The 18,193-nt window shown below is 53.6% G+C and overlaps 1 protein-coding gene across 5 annotated transcripts; it reads right to left on the minus strand.

The window, feature by feature from the left end:
• LOC100624032 (arylsulfatase D) lies at positions 1 to 17,966 on the minus strand. Of its 5 annotated transcripts, XM_085009053.1 has the most exons (11): positions 17,867 to 17,966; positions 16,351 to 16,500; positions 16,055 to 16,131; positions 15,085 to 15,206; positions 14,768 to 14,890; positions 10,859 to 11,282; positions 10,352 to 10,488; positions 7,980 to 8,114; positions 4,274 to 4,436; positions 2,984 to 3,105; positions 1 to 555 (listed from the first exon to the last, which is right to left on the minus strand). In XM_085009053.1, the coding sequence occupies exons 5-11, from the start codon at positions 14,886 to 14,888 to the stop codon at positions 191 to 193; spliced, it is 1,467 nt and encodes a 488-aa protein (XP_084865179.1). In that variant the 5' UTR covers positions 14,889 to 14,890; positions 15,085 to 15,206; positions 16,055 to 16,131; positions 16,351 to 16,500; positions 17,867 to 17,966; the 3' UTR covers positions 1 to 190. The 5 variants fall into 5 exon arrangements, 3 of the variants coding, with proteins under 3 accessions (XP_084865179.1, XP_020935450.1, XP_020935449.2); XM_021079791.2 differs by lacking the exon at positions 16,055 to 16,131; XM_021079790.2 differs by lacking the exons at positions 16,055 to 16,131; positions 17,867 to 17,966 and adding an exon at positions 17,042 to 17,355.
• Positions 17,967 to 18,193: the final 227 nt, after the last annotated feature.

Genomic DNA, 18,193 nt, shown 5'->3' on the forward strand with positions numbered 1-18,193 from the left:
TGACTTCCAATGGCGTGGGACTGCTGGATCCTTGCGCAGCTCCACTTTTTATTGTTCGGGAAGCTCCCGGGAGGCTGCACGAGCTCACGATCCCACCAGGCAGGAGGGTGCAGTGTCCCTCGCCTCCTCAAACTCCCGCGGCATCTCTGACTTTCTGGTGACGTCACCCAGCCAGGAGGACTGGGCGCCGTCAAGCCTCCCTGAGGGCTGGGTCCTGGCTGCAGGAGCAGAAGGGGAAGTGCCCGCAGCACGGCTGCAGCCAGGGCTTCCACGCGATGCGACCCGGGGACAGCTGCGGGGGCACGGGGCTCAGGGTCCTCCTGTGCTCGCGCACCGCCTGCTCCACCCTGGCCAGCACCGCGCCGTACAGGGGCTCCGAGCCGGGGGCCAGGGGCTGGGCCTCTGAGGGGTCCCCGGAGAGGTCGAAGAGCAGAGGGGGGTCGTGGTGGGTGACGCCCGGCCCGGAGCACGGGCACAGGCCGTGGCCGTAGCAGGCCCCCGCTCCCTCGGGGTGCAAGCGGGGTGTGACGTAGTGGACCTTCCAGAGCCTTCCGCCTGGATGCAAAGAGGTTTGGGGTAGGGGAGGGCATCAATCAGGGCCGGAGAAGCCCGGTCCCTGCACACCTGGCCAGGTGTCAGCCCTGGGGAATCCTCCGCAACAGCCCACAGGCCAGGAGGGGGAGGCACGGAAGGGTTGGGCAGCGTGGGTCCTGCATGATCGCTGTCAAATCAGTGCGCGCGCCCGTGTGTGCACGCGCGCGCGCAATTCTTACCAATGGCATCTTTTTCCGTCTCTTCACATTTTCTCCTTGGCCGAGTCAAGTAAAAAAGAATTAAACTTTACACCTGTTTTCCTGCGGTACCACTTCTGAGTGGGCCCCTGGAACCTTGTGAACTTGTGTCATGGGGGGAAGATTTCTCATCTCACTTCCTGCTGCCCCTCGTGTGGTTCCTACAAACCCAGGCAGGGAGGCAAAGGGCCCTCTGGCCAGGTGCTCAGGGGCTCCCCTGGGGATTAGGATAACAGATACCCTTAGCCTATGCTTATCCTTTCTATTTTTGTTTGCTGTTTCCTTCCTTTTTTTTTTTTTTGCTTTTTTTTTTTGCTTTTTAAGGTCACCCCTGCGGCATATGGAAGTTCCCAGGCTCTGGGTCAAATCAGAGCTGCAGCTTCAGGCTTATGCCACAGCCACAGCCACTCAGGATCTGAGCCACGTCTGTGACCTACACCACAGCTCACGGCATCACCAGATCCTTAACCCACTGAATGAGCCCAGGGATCGAACCCATATCCTCACGGATACTAGTCGGATTCGTTTCCGCTGTGCCACAACTGGAACTCCTTCCTTCTTACTTTTATTTTTAAAATTTATTTTATTGAAATACTGGTGATTTGCAGTGTTGCACACCCGGTATTACTTTTATACCCAGAAGCAAGGAAGTTAGGCCAACTGCGTGGTGGGGCAAGGTCTTGCTAGGACCTCAAGGGGTTCAGGTGGATGCACCTGGGACAATAACAGCCAATCAGAGGAAGGCACTGGGACTGGACCCACACATCCCTTTCCCATAAATAGGGCCAGTGTCAGCATCATCCCCCTTGAGATAGCAAGTGAATGTTCTCATCTTGTGAAAAAAGGACTAGCTCCATGAGAGTGTTTCACGTGTCCATGTGGCCAGGCGAAGGGGCACAGGTATGGGGACAAACACTAGTCTACGTATCCCCTGGGAGGTTTTTTTTTTTTTTTTTTTTTTAAAGATGAGACTAACATTGAAAGTAATAGATGTGGAGGTGACCTGATGGCCCTCTACGGTGTGGGTGGGCCTTACCCAATCAGTTGAAGGACTTTAAAAAAAGAAAAAGACAGAGGCCTCCCAACGTGGAAGGAATTCTGCCTCCAGAGTGCAGCACAGACATTCTGCCTGAGTCTCCAGCCTTTGTAGTCACAAAGGCAACATCAGCTCCCGCCAGGCTGCCATGAAGATCACAGACTCAACAGTCCCCATAACCTCGTCAGCCAGTACGACTGTCATCCAGCTATCGACGTATCAATTCATCTATCTAATCGTCTACTGATCACCTTTCTATCATCTCTTTCTTACCTACATTTTCACCTGTCTCCCATCTATTACCTTTATCTATCTATTATCTATCATCTCTGTTTATCTATATCTCCACATTATCATCTCTGCATCTATGTACATCTTTTCATCTGTGTAGCATCTTTCTGTCATGATCAGTCGTCGATCATTTATCTGACCATGAGCTATCTATAGCTTTCTCTCTGTATGTATCTAAACAATTATATCTATTCATCTAATATTTGTCTGTATCTATTTCTCTATTCACCTATCACATCATCTTTTTCATCTACCTATTGCTATATATTTACTTACCATGACTCTGTCCATCCATCCACCTACCCAACCATCCATCCATGTCCCCCTCCATTTCTGTCCATCCACTCCATCCATCCACTCATCTATGCATGCATGCATCCATCTGTCCTTCTGTCCATCCATCTGTCCATCAATCATCCATCCATCATCTACCCATCCATCCATCCATTCATCTTCCATCCATCATCCATCCATCCATCATCAATCCATCCATCCATCATCCATCCACCCACCTACATTCATCCATCATCCATCCATATATCCATCAATCCACTCATCTATCCATCCACCCACCCATCCATCCATCCATTCATCTTCCATCCATCATCCATGCATGCATCATCCATGCATCCATCCATCATCCATCCATCTATCCATCAATCCACCCATCCATCCATCCACCCACCCATCCATCTATCCATCCATCCATCCATTTACTCATCCATCCATCCATCCACCATCCATCCACTCATCCATCCACGCACCCATCCATCCCTCTACCCACCACCTGTCCTCTGGGTTCCGTTTCTCCGGGGAGCTCTGGCCAGTACAAGCCCCCTGTGTCAGGGACGCGGCGTGTACTCACTGTCCTTGTCGTGCCAGCGTGCGGCGTGGAGGTGCTCCCCGCAGTAGTGAAACAGGAACTCGTGGGCCGAGTGCTCGGCCTCTCCCTGCAGCAAGGGCACCAGGCTCCGGCCATCGATCACCCTGAGTGAGTGAAGAGACCACAGGAGGGAATCAGAACCAGGACGCTCAAGCCACATCTTGGACCTGGGACCCTGAACGTGCCAAGGCTGCCAGGTCCCCAGATAACAGCAGAGCAGAGGTCAGCGGTCTCATTGAGGATGCCCACACTGCAGGCAGCACTTCATGCTCAGAACACACACACCGTTGTGGCTCCAAATATCAACACCAGGTCGTCTTAAATTCCAGCCAGACTGCCCGGGCCCCTAGGCGGACCACGAGGGCAGCAGAACCTTTGAAAACCTAACACACCCCAAGATACGTTGTCACATGTGCAAAGCGACAGGACAAAGGAAGCCACCGATGGACCTGTGACTGGATGGGCCTTCCTTACGCCTTATCGTTGTATTTATTTCTTTATTTTTCTTTTTAGGGAAAAATAGAGGGAAGTTCCCTGTCTAGCAGTCGAATCGGAGCTGCAGCAGAGACCTACAGCACAGCCACAGCAATGCCAGATCCGAGCCACACGTGCAACCTATGCTGCAGCTTGTGGCAGCACCAGATCCTTAATCCACTGAGCAAGCCCAGGAATCAAACCCACACCCTCATCAATACTAGTCAGGTTCTTAACCCACAGAGCCACAGTGGGAACTCCTAGTTATTACCTTAAATGAAGTAAAATCAAATCTCTATCAAAATATTCACTTTGGGGAGTTCCCGTCGTGGCTCAGTGGTTAACGAATCCGACTGGGAACCATGAGGTTGCGGGTTCGGTCCCTGCCCTTTCTCAGTGGGTTAAGGATCTGGTGTTGCTGTGAGCTGTGGTGTAGGTTGCAGACTCGGCTTGGATCCCACATTGCTGTGGCTCTGACGTAGGCTGGCGGCTGTAGCTCTGATTAGACCCCTAGCCTGGGAACCTCCACAGGCCACAGGAACGGCCCTAGAGATGGCAAAAAGACAAAAAGACCAAAAAAAAAAAACCCTGCAAACGAGTAGTTTGACCCAGCAGGTCACTTAAGTTCATGTTTTACTGAGTGTGGTCATTTCACACCAGGCAGTCCCCTCCCTTTGAAGATGCTGAGAATTTTCTAAATGCTCTCCCAGTGTTGCAGGTTTTCTCCCCTAAAATAGGGAAGAGGGAGGCAGGGAGATCTCAGGAATTGGGGAGCAGGTGGTCTCATGATACAGGTACCTGTCCTGGGGCACCTGGCCACCGCCCAGCTGGACCACGGTGGGGAAGATGTCCATCAGGCTGGTGGGCTCCTGGATCACGCGGCCGGCCGGCAGCACCCCGGGCCACCGGAATATCCCAGGGACGCGGATCCCGCCTTCCCAGCCGCCCATGCCTTTGCCACCTGGAAGGCAATGATGTCATTAGGCTCCTCCAGGAGATGGTCCTGTCTGCAACACACCTGGGGGCACCTGTGTGTCTGTACCTAGACACCTGCAGAGAGAAATGCATAGTGGGGAGTTCCCGCTGTGGCTCGGTGGGTTAAGAACCCGACTAGGATCCATGAGGACATGGGCTCCATCCCTGGCTCCGCTCAGTGGGTTAAGGATTCGACGTTGCCGTGAGCTGTGGTGTACGTTGAAGATGTGGCTTGGATCTGGTGTTGCTGTGGCTGTGGTGTAGACCTGCAGCTGCAGCTCTGATGTGACCCCTAGCCTGGGAACTTCCATATGCTGCAGGTGTGGCCCAAAAAGCAAAATAAATGAAAAATAAATAAAGGCACAGTGGGGCAGCCTGGAGGTCCCCAGATCAGTAGAAACCACGGTTCTAGCACCTTGTCACTTCCCCAGCAGCACGTGAGGCCCACCTCTCCACAACCCCATGAAATCGGTCAGTCTTTGTAGCCGCCTCCATAAATGGGGGGTAGGAGGTGTGCCTTCAGAGGCAGAACTAGCTCTGGGATTTCATACGTATGGATGGTGGGCTGCCTTCACTGACGAACTTCCTCTTTATTTCTGGATGGATGGGCAGACAGAGATATGGGTGGGTGGGTGGGTGATGAATGGATGATGGATGGGTGGATGGACAGATGGATGGATGGACGGATGGGCAGACAGGTGGATGGATGGATGATGGCTGCATGATGGATGGATGGATGGGTGGGTGGATGGATGGATGGGCGGGTGGGTGGGTGGGTGGATGGATGGGTGGGTGGGTGGGTGGATGGATGGATGGATGGGTGGGTGGGTGGATGGATGATGGGCGGGTGGATGGATGGATGGGTGGATGGACAGATGGGCGGACAGGTGGATGGACAGATAGATGGATGGATGGATGGGTGAATGGATGGGTGGACAGACAGATGGATGGATGGATGGATGGATGAATAGGTAAATGGATGGGTGGATGGATAGATGGGTGGATGGATGGATGATGGATGCATGATGGATGGATAGTGGATGGGTGGATGGATGAACGGATGGACAGGTGGATGGACAGATGAATGGATGGATGGGTGAATGGATGGGTGGATGGACGGATGGATGGATGGATGGATGGAAGGATAGGTAAATGGATGGGTGGATGGATGCATGATGGATGGACAGTGGATGGGTGGATGGATGAATGGATGGACAGGTGGATGGACAGATGAATGGATGGATGGATAGATGGATGGGTGAATGGATGGGTGGATGGACGGATGGACAGACGGATGAGCAGATGGGAGGATGGACAAGAGGATGGACAGATGGATGGGAACCTGCCTTATCCTCTCCAAGCTCTTCATCCTTCCTTCCACCTGTTTCCTTACTGCCCTCAGCTATTTCTAAGATGACCTTCTCAGCGACCTCTGGCAATGCCTTGGGACCCAGACTGGCTCCTGAACAAACTCGAATAATGATCAAGCATAAGGCAACATGCTGTTATTCCCTACGAAGTTGGCACCTGGGAATGAAACAATTGTAAATTGCAATGGGAGAATTTTAAACAGAGAGAGACTGTTCAGAATCTCACTCAAGAAATGCTTCTTTCCTGGAGGTAGCATTTTAACGCTCTCGCATTCATCTTCTAGGGCTGTATAACCGTTATTGCAGCCTCAGCAGCTGACAACAACCCCCTAGTTATTAGGTGTTTGCTGTGTAGGTGGCAAGTTTGGCATGGCTTGGCAGGGTGGTCCCTTGTGGGTTAGAGAGTCTGAGATCAACATGTTTGCAGAGTGTAGGTTTGTAGGATACGAGTGTTGAGAACAATGCGATTTGACTGTAAATGGACCCATGTCATATTGGTGTTGCATAGGACGGATGGGCAGATGGATCATGCCCAAGTTTATGCAGTTGTTGGAAAAATCCAGGTCACAGTGCTTGTATGACTGAGGCCCCTGTGACATCTTTGGGATGTGTATGGCGGATGGGCGGAAAGATTCATGTGTCCAAGTTTATGCAGTTGCTGGAAAAATCCGGGTCACGGTGGTTGTAGGACCGAGGTGCCCATGACATCTTGGGGTTGTACATGGCCGATGGGAGGAAAGATTCAGGTCCAAATTTGTTCAGTTGTTGGAAAAATCCAGATCACGGTGGTTTTTGGCCTGAGGTCACCGTTTCCTTGCTGACAGGGTCACCCTCTGCATTTCTTCTCACATACAGCGGCCCCTCCAGCCTCAAAGCATCGACAGGTGGTTGAGTTCGTCTCATGTTTCAAATAGATCTGATTTCTCCTTTTCCATCAGCTGGAGAAAGCTCTTGGCAGTCAAGACTTTGTGGGATTGGATCAGGCCCACCCAGCAAATCTCTTGCCTTCCTAGAAGTCACCTGTGACTTCTCTGTTGGACCTGCGATCACGGCAGCGACAGCTCATCAGAGTCACAGAGGCCACAAGAAAGGAAGGAGCATTTTTCTAGGGCCATTTTTACAACCTCGCCAACCACAAGCACATACATGTGTGTGTCCCCAAATGAAAAAGATCATTTGGTGGTTTTCTCGTTTTTCCCAGTTGTTCTGTCCACAAAGTCACTATAGCTGCTGAATTAGTGAATATAGAGCTTTGACTCTTAGGAGAAAGTTGGGGTTAGTTGGGGTTAGGGTCCTGGGAGCCTCTGGTCACTATATTTTCATCAGTCCGTCAGTACATAACCCTGTTGTGTCGCTTCTGTTTCAAGACACCTGATTAAATAGATATTGTTGACTTATTCACATTGAGCTTATCCGACACATGCATTTTCTCCGTTAGGCACATGGCAGCCTTCTTGTGCTTAGAAGCGGTAGACAGCACTTTTGCACCGTGCGTGGGGGCATTTCAAACGGCAAAAGCATCAACCAAAAAACACATGGATGCAAAAACATGGCACTCAGTAGGGTATGAAATGGACACAGCTTTATCATCTGGAGCTGGGATGAGACTTATAATAATAACTTTAAATGGAATATAAGCTATAAAAATATTGAATCACTATGCTGTATACCTGAAACTCACAATATTGTAAATCAACTATACTTAAAAAAAAGAAATTCCCCCCCCCTTTTTTTGGCCACACCTGTGGCCTGTGAAAGTTCCCAGGCCACGGATGGAACCTGAACCATAGCAGTGGCCACACTGGATCCTCAACCACTAGGCCACCGGAAACTCTAAGAAATTCCCTTTGAATAAGCTGTAAGGATTATTATACAACACAGGAAAAGTAACCAATGTTTTATAATAACTTCCAATAGAGTATCTATGAAAACACTTAATTTTTTTTTTTTTTTAATGGCCACACCTGCGGCATATGGAAGTTTCCAGGCTAGGGGTTGAATCGGAGCTACAGCTGCCGGCCTACACCACAGCCCCAGCAACACGGGATCCTTAACCCTCTGAGTGAGACCAGGGATCAAACTTGCATCTTCATGGAGACCATGCTGGTGGATGGCCTCTCACTGCTCACGTTTCTGTCCTTGAAACCCAACGGCCTTACCTCTGTATATCCCATTCCATCCGCCCAGCTGGACGTGCCCATCTATTGCCTCCAGGTGTCCCCCGTGATCAGAGGTGAAGTACGTGAGCGTCGTGTTTTTCAACCCATGTTCTTCGATGGCGTTAAGAATGTCCCCTTTACAGAACAATGAAACGTGTCAGGGAAGCGTCAATAAAACGGCATCTGCAAATTCAACACAACCCCACTTTCTGAATATACATCACTGCTTGCCACTTAAGAAAAAGGAGCCACAGGGAGTTCCCAGGGTGGCTCAGTGGTCACAAACCCGACTAGTAACGGTGAGGATGCAGGTTCGATCCCTGGCCTCGCTCAGTGGGTTAAGGATCCAGTGTTGCCGTGAGCTGTGGTGTAGGCTGCAGACGTGGCTCGGATCCTGTGTTGCTGTGGCTGCGGCGTAAGCCTGAAGCTGCAGCTCCAATTCGACCCCCAGCCTGGGAACTTCCACATGTGGCAGGTGTGGCTCCCCCCCCCAAAAAAAAAGAAAAAAAAAAGAAAAAAGGAACCACAGTCACCAGGAGACCATCAATATCCATGTAAGCGCCCCGTGGGACGGTACAGCTATGCTTTCTGACCCTGCAGGATTCTGAATCTTGCTTGCAAAGCCGTCACCAATATAGAAAATAGAAGAAACACTTCAAGCCCGTAGGTCACCCATGGAATGTTTCCAAACGCTCTGTTTGCACGTGTACACATGTCAAAAAAAAAAAAAAAAAAAAAAGGCATGTATGCAGAGTTCCCTGGTGGCCTGCCAGTTGGGGATCCGGCGTTGTCACTGCTGTGGCCGGCGTTCAATCCCTGCCTGGGAACTTCTGCATGCCACAGGTGAGGCCAAAAAGAAAAAGAAAAAAAAAAAGTGTGTGCAAGGGGAAATGGTGAGAAAAGAGGGATGTGGCAAGTGCCTGTCTACACGGCAGGAAGCCAGAGCCCTGAGCATCAGTGTGTGTTGGCCAAAGGGAGTCAAGACACAGCAGGTGCAGGCAGCTGTCTGTAAACCAAGCAGTCACGTTCCCGCCTGGGGACCCCATGGACGTGAAAAATACAGAAAGTAAAGATTTTTCACACACCCCCCCCCGGGGGGGCGTGGGCAGCAGTGAAAATGCAGTATTTTGCAAACATTGTGTCATCCACCTTCCTATTTGGAGGGGTGTTGGCCGCTTCCTCTGGCCCGATGTTGCACCCTGCAGGTCCCAGCACGTGCTATGATAAATTGCAAGGATTTCCACGTCCACGTTTTAAGGGTCACCTCCTCAGAGAAGCTGGTTTCCTGCAGGCTTTCTCGAAGCCACGGAAGAAAAGTGACTTTAGGCCATTGCTCTGAACAATAGCATTAATGGTCTACTTTGGGGGATGGCCCAGGATGGCTTTTGTTATTTTTAAAAATTTGGGGGGCTTGTCCATGGCATGCGGAAGTTCCCGGGCCGGGGATCAAACCCAAGCCACCGCAGTGACCGGAGCCACTAGCGTCACACACAACGCTGGATCTTTAACCTGCTGCTCCACAGGGGAACTCCCCATGGTGGCTTTAAATCCCAGAGTTTAGAAGGACGAGTTTATGTAAAAGTAGCCTAACAAATTGGAAAGGCAAGGGGGTGGTTAAAAAAAATGAAATCATAGCCGTGCAGCAGCATATGGATGGACCTAGAGATTCTCAGAGGAACTGAAGCGAGTCAGCCAGAGAAAGTCAAGTATCATATGAGACCACTTTTAGGTGGAATCTAACATACGACACAAATGACCTTAAAGAACAGAGAAAGACTCCCAGAGAGAACAAACCTGTGGCTGCCAAGGGGGATTGATGCGTTGGGAGGTGGGGATTAGCAGGGGCGAAGGGTTATATAGAGAATGGATATAAACCCGCTCCTGCTGGAAAGCACGGGGAACGCTATTCAATATCCTGTGATAAACCATCACGGAAAAGAATGGGAAAAAGGGAGTTCCCATCGTGGCTCAGTAGTTAGCGAATCCGACTAGGAACCATGAGGTTGCGGGTTCGATCCCTGAGCTTGCTCAGTGGGTGAAGGATCCGGCATTGCCATGAGCTGTGGTGTAGGTTGCAGATGCGGCTCGGGTCCCGTGTTGCTGTGGTTTGTGGTGCAGGCTGGTGGCTGGAGTTCCAATTCGACTCCCAGCCTGGGAATTTCCATAGGTCGCAGGTGCAGCCCTAAAAATAAATAAGTAAATAAATCAATAAAATAAAATAAAATGGGAAAGCCAGAAGGAGCACACGAAGGATATGGAAGACCCTTCTTCTTCTCTGTCTTTCATTCTGGTTCCTGGCGAGACAGCCAACCTGCTGTCACGCTGTCGAGGTGAGGTCAGGACGGGCCGCGCGCGGCTGAGCTTCCACTTACCCACAAGGCCGTCCATCTCCTCCACGTTGTCGCCATAGAGGCCGTGCTGACTTTTCCCCTGGAACTCTTTGGTGGTCATGAGGGGCACGTGGACGTGGAGCAGGGAAACAAAGAGCAGGAATGGACCAGGCTTATGTCTGCAAGAAGAAGGAAGAGCAGCTTTCACGTGTCGGAGCATCGCCTGTGGGCCGTGACCTCGCAGCAGAGGCTCCGGTGTTGGAAACCCGTCCGCCCGCGAATGAGGAATCCTCCTTCTTCTTCCTCTTCCTCCTGCCTCTCCTCCTTCTCCTCTTTTGGGGGCGCCCATGAAATGCAGACGTTCTGGGGACAGGGATCGAAGCCAAGCCACAGCAGTGGCCACACCTGAGCCTTAACCTGCGGCAGCACCAGGAACGCCCAAGGTGGGCGTTCCTCAAACGCATCTGCTTGACGCAACCCCGCGGATGACAACGAGGCTCAGACGCTCGGAGAGCTCCGCTCCCGCTTCCGACGGGATCGTGTCATTACCGCTGGATGAAGGACAGCGCTTCCCCGCTCAGAAGCCGGGCCGTGCTTTCCAAAGCCATGGGCTGCTCCACCACGTCGTGGTTCCTCATGAGGATGCAGTTCCAGCGGCGGACGAACCCCAGGCTGGCGAACCAGGAGCCGAAGAACAGCAGGACCAGGCTGGCCGCACCCCAGACGAATTTCCAGGGAACGGAGATGAGCCCGAGGGTCTTGCCGGCCGCCACCGTGAGCACCCCCAGCGCCATCATCTGCGTGGAGAGCCAAAGCCGCCCCCCCAGGGCCACGGCCACTTGCGGGGGCCAGCCTGGGTGACATTCGCTGACCAGCGTGAACGGCATGCCATAGAAGTAGTCGAACCCGTGGTTCAGGGGGTGGTGGCAGTGGTCAGTGCGGGATTCACAGTTGACGCCCTGGTGCCATTTTCCTGAAGAGGAAAGCAAGACACTTAAAAAAAAACCAAAATAAAACAGGAGTTCCCGTCATGGCTCAGTGCTTAATGAATCTGACGAGGAATCATGAGGTTGCAGGTTCGATCCCGGGCCTTGCTTAGTGGGTTAAGGATCCGGCGGTGCCATGAGCTTTGGTGTAGGTTGCAGACGCGGCTCGGATCTGGCGTGGCTGTGGCTGTGGCATAGGCTGGCGGGTACAGCTCCGATTTGATCCCTAGCCCGGGAACCTCCATATGCCATGGGAGTGGCCCTAGAAAAGGCAAAAAGACAAAAAAAAAAAAAAATTAATGAAATAAATACATAAATAAATAAATAAACAAAACAAAAAAAGACTTGCAGTTTCCAAGGGGGAATGGGGGGTGGGATGGACAGGGAGTTTGGGGTTCCTAGATGCAAAGCCGTATATACAGAATGGATAAACTAGTGTATATAAAACCACCTTGATATGACAAACTCCTCAAGCCTCCCCTCTAATTCGAAAAGATCCGTGCACCCCAATGTCCACAGCAGCACGATGTCCAATAGCCCAGACATGGAAGCCACCGAAATGTCCATCAACAGGAGAAGGGGTAAAGACGTGGTCCATATTCACAATGGAGTACTACTCAGCCATAAAAAAGAATGGAATCGTGCCATTTGCAGCAACATGGATGCCACTAGAGATTCTCACAGTAAGTCAAGTCAGTCAGAAAGAGAAAGACAAATATATGATATCACTTTCATGTGGAATCTAAAATATGGCACAAAGGATCCTATCTACGCAATAAAAAAGATTCAGACCTGGAGGACAGACGTGTGGTTGCCAAGAGGGAGGGGGAGGCAGTGGGCTAGACGGGGAGGTTGGGGTTCGTAGATGCCAACTAGGACATTGAGAATGGAGAAGCCGTGAGGTCCTGCTGTGCAGCACAGGGACCTCTGTCCAGTCTCCTGGGATAGACCCGGATGGAAGAGAATATGAGAAAGGGAACGGATATCTACATATGCCTGGGTCCCTTTGCTGGACAGCAGACATGGACACAACCCTGTACGTCAACTATAATAAAAATACAAATTTTAAAAATACCCTTAAGGGACTCTATCTGATAGGAATCACCTTCTGAGAATAATTTGGATGTTCCGATGAAAAGGCAACATTTGAAAGAGAAAAGGAATAATAGAAATTTGAAAAAGAAACACAGCCAACGGGTTGACGATACTGCCGTGTAAAGGCACCCTTTATGCTTCGTGAATTAACGAATCCACATAAGGATATTGACTTGGGGATTAAAGGTATTGGAGCTTTACCGGAGCCTCTGGCATTAAGAGATTGCAACCCTAGACCATTCTACTATTAAATAATTTTACAAAATGTAATAGTTTTTTTTTTTTTTCTGTCTTTTCTAGGGCCGCACCCTCGGCGTATGGAGGTTCCCAGCTATGGGTCGAATCGGAGCTCTAGCCACAGCAACACCAGATTCGAGCCACGTCTGCGACCTACACCCCAGCTCACGGCAACGCCGGATCCTTGCCAAAGGGAGGCCAGGGATCAAACCCGCAACCTCATGGTTCCTAGTCGGATTCGTTAACCACTGCGCCACGAACGGGAACTCTGATTTTGTTTTTTAACCTAAAAAAAAAGTAGGAGTTCCCATCGTGGCTCAGTGGTTAACGAATCCGACTAGGAACCATGAGGTCGTGGGTTCAACCCCTGGCCTTGCTCAATGGGTTAAGGATCTGGCGTTGCCATGAGCTGTGGTATAGGTCGCAGACACAGGTCAAACCCCGAGTTGCTGTTGCTCTGGTCGCTGCTGTGGCGCAGGTTCAATCCCTGGCCCAGGAACTTCCACGTGCCACACCCACGGGGAAAAGAAAAAAACTTGATAAGGGAAGTTGGCTCTTCAACAACCCAGGACAGAGCAGAAGTAGCAGGCTTCCTCCACTAACTGCTGCACAAAACCCCCTCAGAGGTATTTTTTTCTGAAGGCAATAACTTTGACTGCCCTAGAGGGAGCACAGGAGAAAAACCGTGTCTCACATTCCCAAGAAGATCCAAGCATTGCGTTGTCTGTTCACGTTCTGTTAATTCCTTGTGCCGCAAACCCTCAGCCAGCTCACCTGCCTGCTGCAGAACAGCCCAGAACAGGCTCTGACCTGCGATTTGCCCCAAATGCCAAGTGGAGAAGTGAAACCAGGTCCCCCTCCCCCACTCACCAACCGTCTCCAGAACCTGTAGGAACCTGTGCCTGTTCCAAACCCAGGGATCTATGTACCTTTCCTGTTTAAGGAAACAAAAACACTGGGGTGGGGTGAGGATTGTGGAGAAGAAAATGCAATGGAAGGACCTCCCACCTGCAAAGTTTTCTGCCCTTTGATTTTTTTTTTCTTTCTTTTTTTTTTAAGGGCTGCACCTGCGGCATATGGAGGTTCCCGGGCTGGGGGCGAATGAGAGCTGCAGCTGCCGGTCTACACCACAGCCACAGCAACTGGGAATCCAAGCCACATCTTCAACTCACACCACAGCTCACGGCAATGTGGGATCCTTAACCCACTGAGTGGGGCCATGGATAAACCCTCATCCTCATGGAGACTACGTGTGGGGTCCTTAACCTGCTGAGCCACAACGGGAACTCTCTGTTTGATTTATTTTTTTTTTTTTTGGCCTCAGGGTTTTCAGAGGGGGTGTGGCCATTGAGGGAAAGATAACCTGGGAAATTTGGGGCCAATCCCAAGAGGACATTGATTTGTCCAGAGAACGAAAGAACCTAATGGACCAGAGTTTGAACAAAAATGACTCTTCAGGAGTTCCCCTGGTGGCTCAGCGGGTTCGATTCCTGACCTCCTTCAGTGGGTTAAGGTGCCAGGTTGCCACAAGCTGCAGTGTAGGTTGCAGGTGTGACTCACATCTGGCGTTGCTATGACTGCTGTAGGCCAGCAGCTGTAGCTTGGATTCAACGCCTAGCCTGGGAACTTCCATATGCTGCAGGTGTGGCCCTAAAAAGAAATAAAAATTTTAAAAATTAAAAAAAAAAAACGAACACCAAATGAGTCTTCAAGGACAAGTTGCCAACCAAGAGCAATCAGGGGGATCAGGTGCCAGATTTGGGTTCTTTTTTTTTTTTTTTTTTTTTTTAGGGTGGCACCCAAGGCATATGGAGGCTCCCAGGCTAGGGGTGGAATTGGAGCTGCAGCTGCCAGCCTACACCACAGCCACAGCAATGCCAGATCCGAGCAGCATCTGCAGCCTACACCACAGCTCATGGTAACACCAGATCCTTAAACCCACTGGGCGAGGCCAGGGATCACACCCACAACCTCGTGGTTCCTAGTTGGATTTGTTTCCACTCCGCCAGGGCGGGAACTCCAAATTGGGGTCTGACACAGAAACCCCCCCCTCCCCCCGCGCGCCCCACAGGAACTGTCAGGTGCTTCTGATCCCCAAACTTCCCCATCACAGAAGGACTGGGTGTCACCATCTGCGCACCGATGAGGCCCGTGGCGTAGCCTTGCCGCTGCAGGATCCTGGCAAAGGTGGTCTCATTCTGGGGGAGTCCGCCTGAGCCCCCATTCCACCGCAGGACGCGGTACCCGTGGGTGGCATCCATGCCTGGGGAGTGGAGGAGAGAGGCAGCTGTGGTTTCCCGAGAGGTTCGCCCCCCGGGACCCTGCCCCCCTGCCCGAGCACGCTCTGCCGTGCCTGCAGTGGGTCTGGGTTGTCACAAGTTGGGGAGACTACTGTCCAGCGGGAGGAAACCCCCCAACAGGGCACAGGCGGGCCCGACGCAGCGCCTTTCCACCGACCTGATCTGAGCGCGTGTCTGCCCGTGAGGAAGGCGGCCCGGCTGGGGGTGCAGACGGGGGCGGCCGCCAGGTGCTGGGTGAGCCTCACGCCTTCCTCCGCAAGCCGGTCGATATTCGGCGTCCTGAGCAAGGCGCACAGACGTCACGGTGACACACAGTGACACAGAAGTCACGGTTGGGGGCGGGGGGGGGCGCGTGGCTCACGGGGCCGTGTGAGCCGACGCGTGCGCTTAGGCGCGTCCCCGCGCTGAAAGGCGCTGGGACAGACTGCGTCCCTATTATTTTTAGGGACTTTTCTAGGCTTTATAGTTACTTGAGTTGTGTCCCCTGTGGGGCCGCTGGACGCACCCCCCCCCAAAAGCTTGGTTCAGAGGGGGCGGCTGATGATCCATCACACACACGCACACACGCGCACGCACACACACGGTCACACACACACATACCCCCCAAAAGGCTTTTGAGAGACTTCCTGGTCACCCAAGGAGGCTGCTTTCCGGGGAGAGCACCACGGGCTCCCACAAGGTGAGATGGCGAGAGAGCTGGACAGGAGAGCGGCCTGGGGTTTCCCTGGGGTGCGGGCGCAGGGCCAGGGTGAGGGGTCCCGCCCAGCAGGGGCTGCTGTGCTTTGAATTTCCCACGAGCCCCAGAGGAAGGAGCAGCAGGCTTTCTTATCAGCTCGTCCAAAGGGACCACCCAGGGACAAGGCAGCGAAGTTAGGTCCCAAGGCCGGCAGCAGTGAGACGCCAAGAAGCCGAGGGGGTAGTCTCCCTTCCAACCAGGAGCCCCAACATCATTGGGCTCCCACCCGCAAGAAAGGCCACCCAGTGACTCCCACGGGGCAGTAGGTCTCCCCAACTTCCGAGGTGGGTTTTTAGCGTCAAAAGCTTCAGAGTTGAATTAGGTCCCATTGGCCTAATTTTTTTTTAACTTTTTTTTTTTTTTTTTTCTTTTTTGCGTTTTAGGGCCTCACCTGTGGCATATGCAAGTTCCCAGGCTAGGGGTCAAATGGGAGCTACAGCTGCCAGTCTACACCACAGCCACAGCCACCTGGAACGGAACAGCGTCTGTGACCTAAGCCGCAGCGTGTGGCAACGCTGGACCCTTCACCCACTGTGAGAGACCAGGGATCGAACTCGCAACCTCGTGGTTACCAATCGGATTCGTTAACCACGGAGCCAGGACGGGGGAACCACTTGTCAGGTTCTTAACACACACAAACCCGCGTGAGCGCACACACACCCCACCCGCAGCCCCAGCCCAGGGTACCTCAGTGTGTCGTTCCCATAGCAACCGAGATCCCCAATGCCCAGATCATCCGCCATGATCAGCAGAATATTTGGTTTAAAGGCGGGACCTGCTTTGGATGCGCAAGTCGGCAGAAGCAAACACACAGTGAGTAGACCGGGCAACGACTCCCTGGAGAGAAAAACAAAAAGGGGGAGGGGGTCCTCATTTGGGATGAAAAGTCGGCCTTTCAAGCCGGATTTTGGGATTAGCCTCTCTCCCGCTCTGGGTCTCTTTGTCCCAAGGGCTGGCGTAAGAACGCGCGCCGCAGAAAACTTGGAACGGCCAGTTTTGTGTTTTGAAAGTCACAGTCGGCCAAAATTCGGAATGAAGCCACTTGAGTTAAGCCCTCACTGAAGGACGGGCTGCGACAGGCAGGCAGTGCCCGTTTTTCCGGGTGTCCTGAACGCGCCTTCCGCCCCCGGAGCCCCGGCGCCGCCACGGGGGAGGCGGGCCCGGGTCGGAGCAGAGGGGGGCCTACATTTTTAAAGGATACGCGTGGGAGGACAAGGACCCTAGACAGGACGCGGCGAGGGCACAGCTGTTTGGACCAAACGGTCACAGCTCGGATTTGAAAGGCCCGTGACTCGCGAGGGCTGGGGCCCCGCGCCGGTGCGTCACGGAGGTTTGGGGCGGCCCGGGGGTGGACCCCTGGCTCTCCCAGTCCCGTCACCTGGAGGGACGCGGGCCCGAGGCGCTCCGATCCCGGTTTCCGGGCTGGAAGCTCCAGGGGGTCCCGGGGCCGCCAGCAGGGCTGCCCCGTGCGCCCGCAGTCCGGAGACTGGGGTAGGGAGTGGTCTCCTGCGCTCCTGGGATAGGGTCCCGGACTGGGGTGGGGACAGGTCGTGGCCGAAGAGCGGGAGGTGGCTCGGCGGAGCTGGGGGCGAGGGTGGCGTGTGCACAGGACAGGACAGGACTTATCTTAGTTTTGCCGGGAAGCGAGGGTTTCCAGGCTGCAGGCCGCGCTCGGGCTGGAGGGCCGGGGGCGGGGCGGGGCGGGGCGAAAAAGCATTGGAAGGAGGACTTAGTGGCGTTTCCGGGTGGTAACGAGGAGGCGGCCACGTGGGTTCGGACAGGGCGCGTCTTAGTGCGTGGGGGAGGGGACACGGCCGCTCCCGGGACTCGGGGACAGGGAGGTTGCACGGGAAGTGCTTGGAGAGCCGGGGAGGGGTCGGCCGCGCTCTACCGGGGCGTGGTCTGCCAGGTCCCCTTCCTCCTCGCGGCCCTTCCCCCTCCTCCATAGGCCGTGTTCCCTTTCTCTCTACTCCTCGCTTCCCCCAGCCCCCTGTTTCGTTGGGGGAGTACTAACCCACCCAGAGCTTTCGCCTCGAGTGTGTCCAGGGCAGAGACCCGACCTCCAGCAGCGTTTTGGTGACACCAAGGCGCACGCACAGCCGGGCCTTCCCGGGGGCCCACGCTCGCTCTGGAGCTCCTCCCCCCAACTCCGCTCCCCCAGTCCCCTGATCGAGTGGGGACCGTGTCCCAGGGTCCCGCGCACCTCGCGGCGGGCGCAGCGCGTCTCCTTGGAGCGGTGGGTCCCATGGCTGAGCGCGGCCCGGAGCGCCGGACCTTGCCCCGAGAGCCCTGTGTCCCGGACCCGCCCAGGGACTTGCGCGGCGATCGGGGGTGTGGAGGGACCTCCCTCTCTGATCCGCTTAAACTCCTGGGGCCTCCGGGGAACGGATCTGGCGCACAGGTTTCTCCGGGCGGGCACTTGCCGGCGGGCACTCCCAGGAGAGTGGGGCCCAGGAGGGGCTGATTAATCCCGCTTGGCCCGGGCGCGTAAACCCCCTCTCTTCACCCCTTGCCGCGCCGCGCCCCGCCC

The sequence above is a fragment of the Sus scrofa genome, chromosome Y, assembly GCF_054392235.1.
Source record: "Sus scrofa isolate SSC_HxYL_T2T_F1_AM1 chromosome Y, Sscrofa_HxYL_maternal_Yorkshire_Landrace_v2.0, whole genome shotgun sequence".
Lineage (NCBI taxonomy): Eukaryota > Metazoa > Chordata > Mammalia > Artiodactyla > Suidae > Sus > Sus scrofa.

Excerpts from the sequence above, each read along its gene's own strand:
- LOC100624032 (XM_021079791.2), bottom strand. The coding sequence starts at position 17,910 with ATGGGACCCACCGCTCCAAGGAGACGCGCTGCGCCCGCCGCGAG. Across the intron at positions 15,207-16,350 it reads TATGGGAACGACACACTGAG|GACGCCGAATATCGACCGGC; the intron begins GTACCCTGGGCT and ends CGCCTTGCTCAG. Across the intron at positions 556-2,983 it reads ACGCTGGCACGACAAGGACA|GCGGAAGGCTCTGGAAGGTC; the intron begins GTGAGTACACGC and ends CTTTGCATCCAG.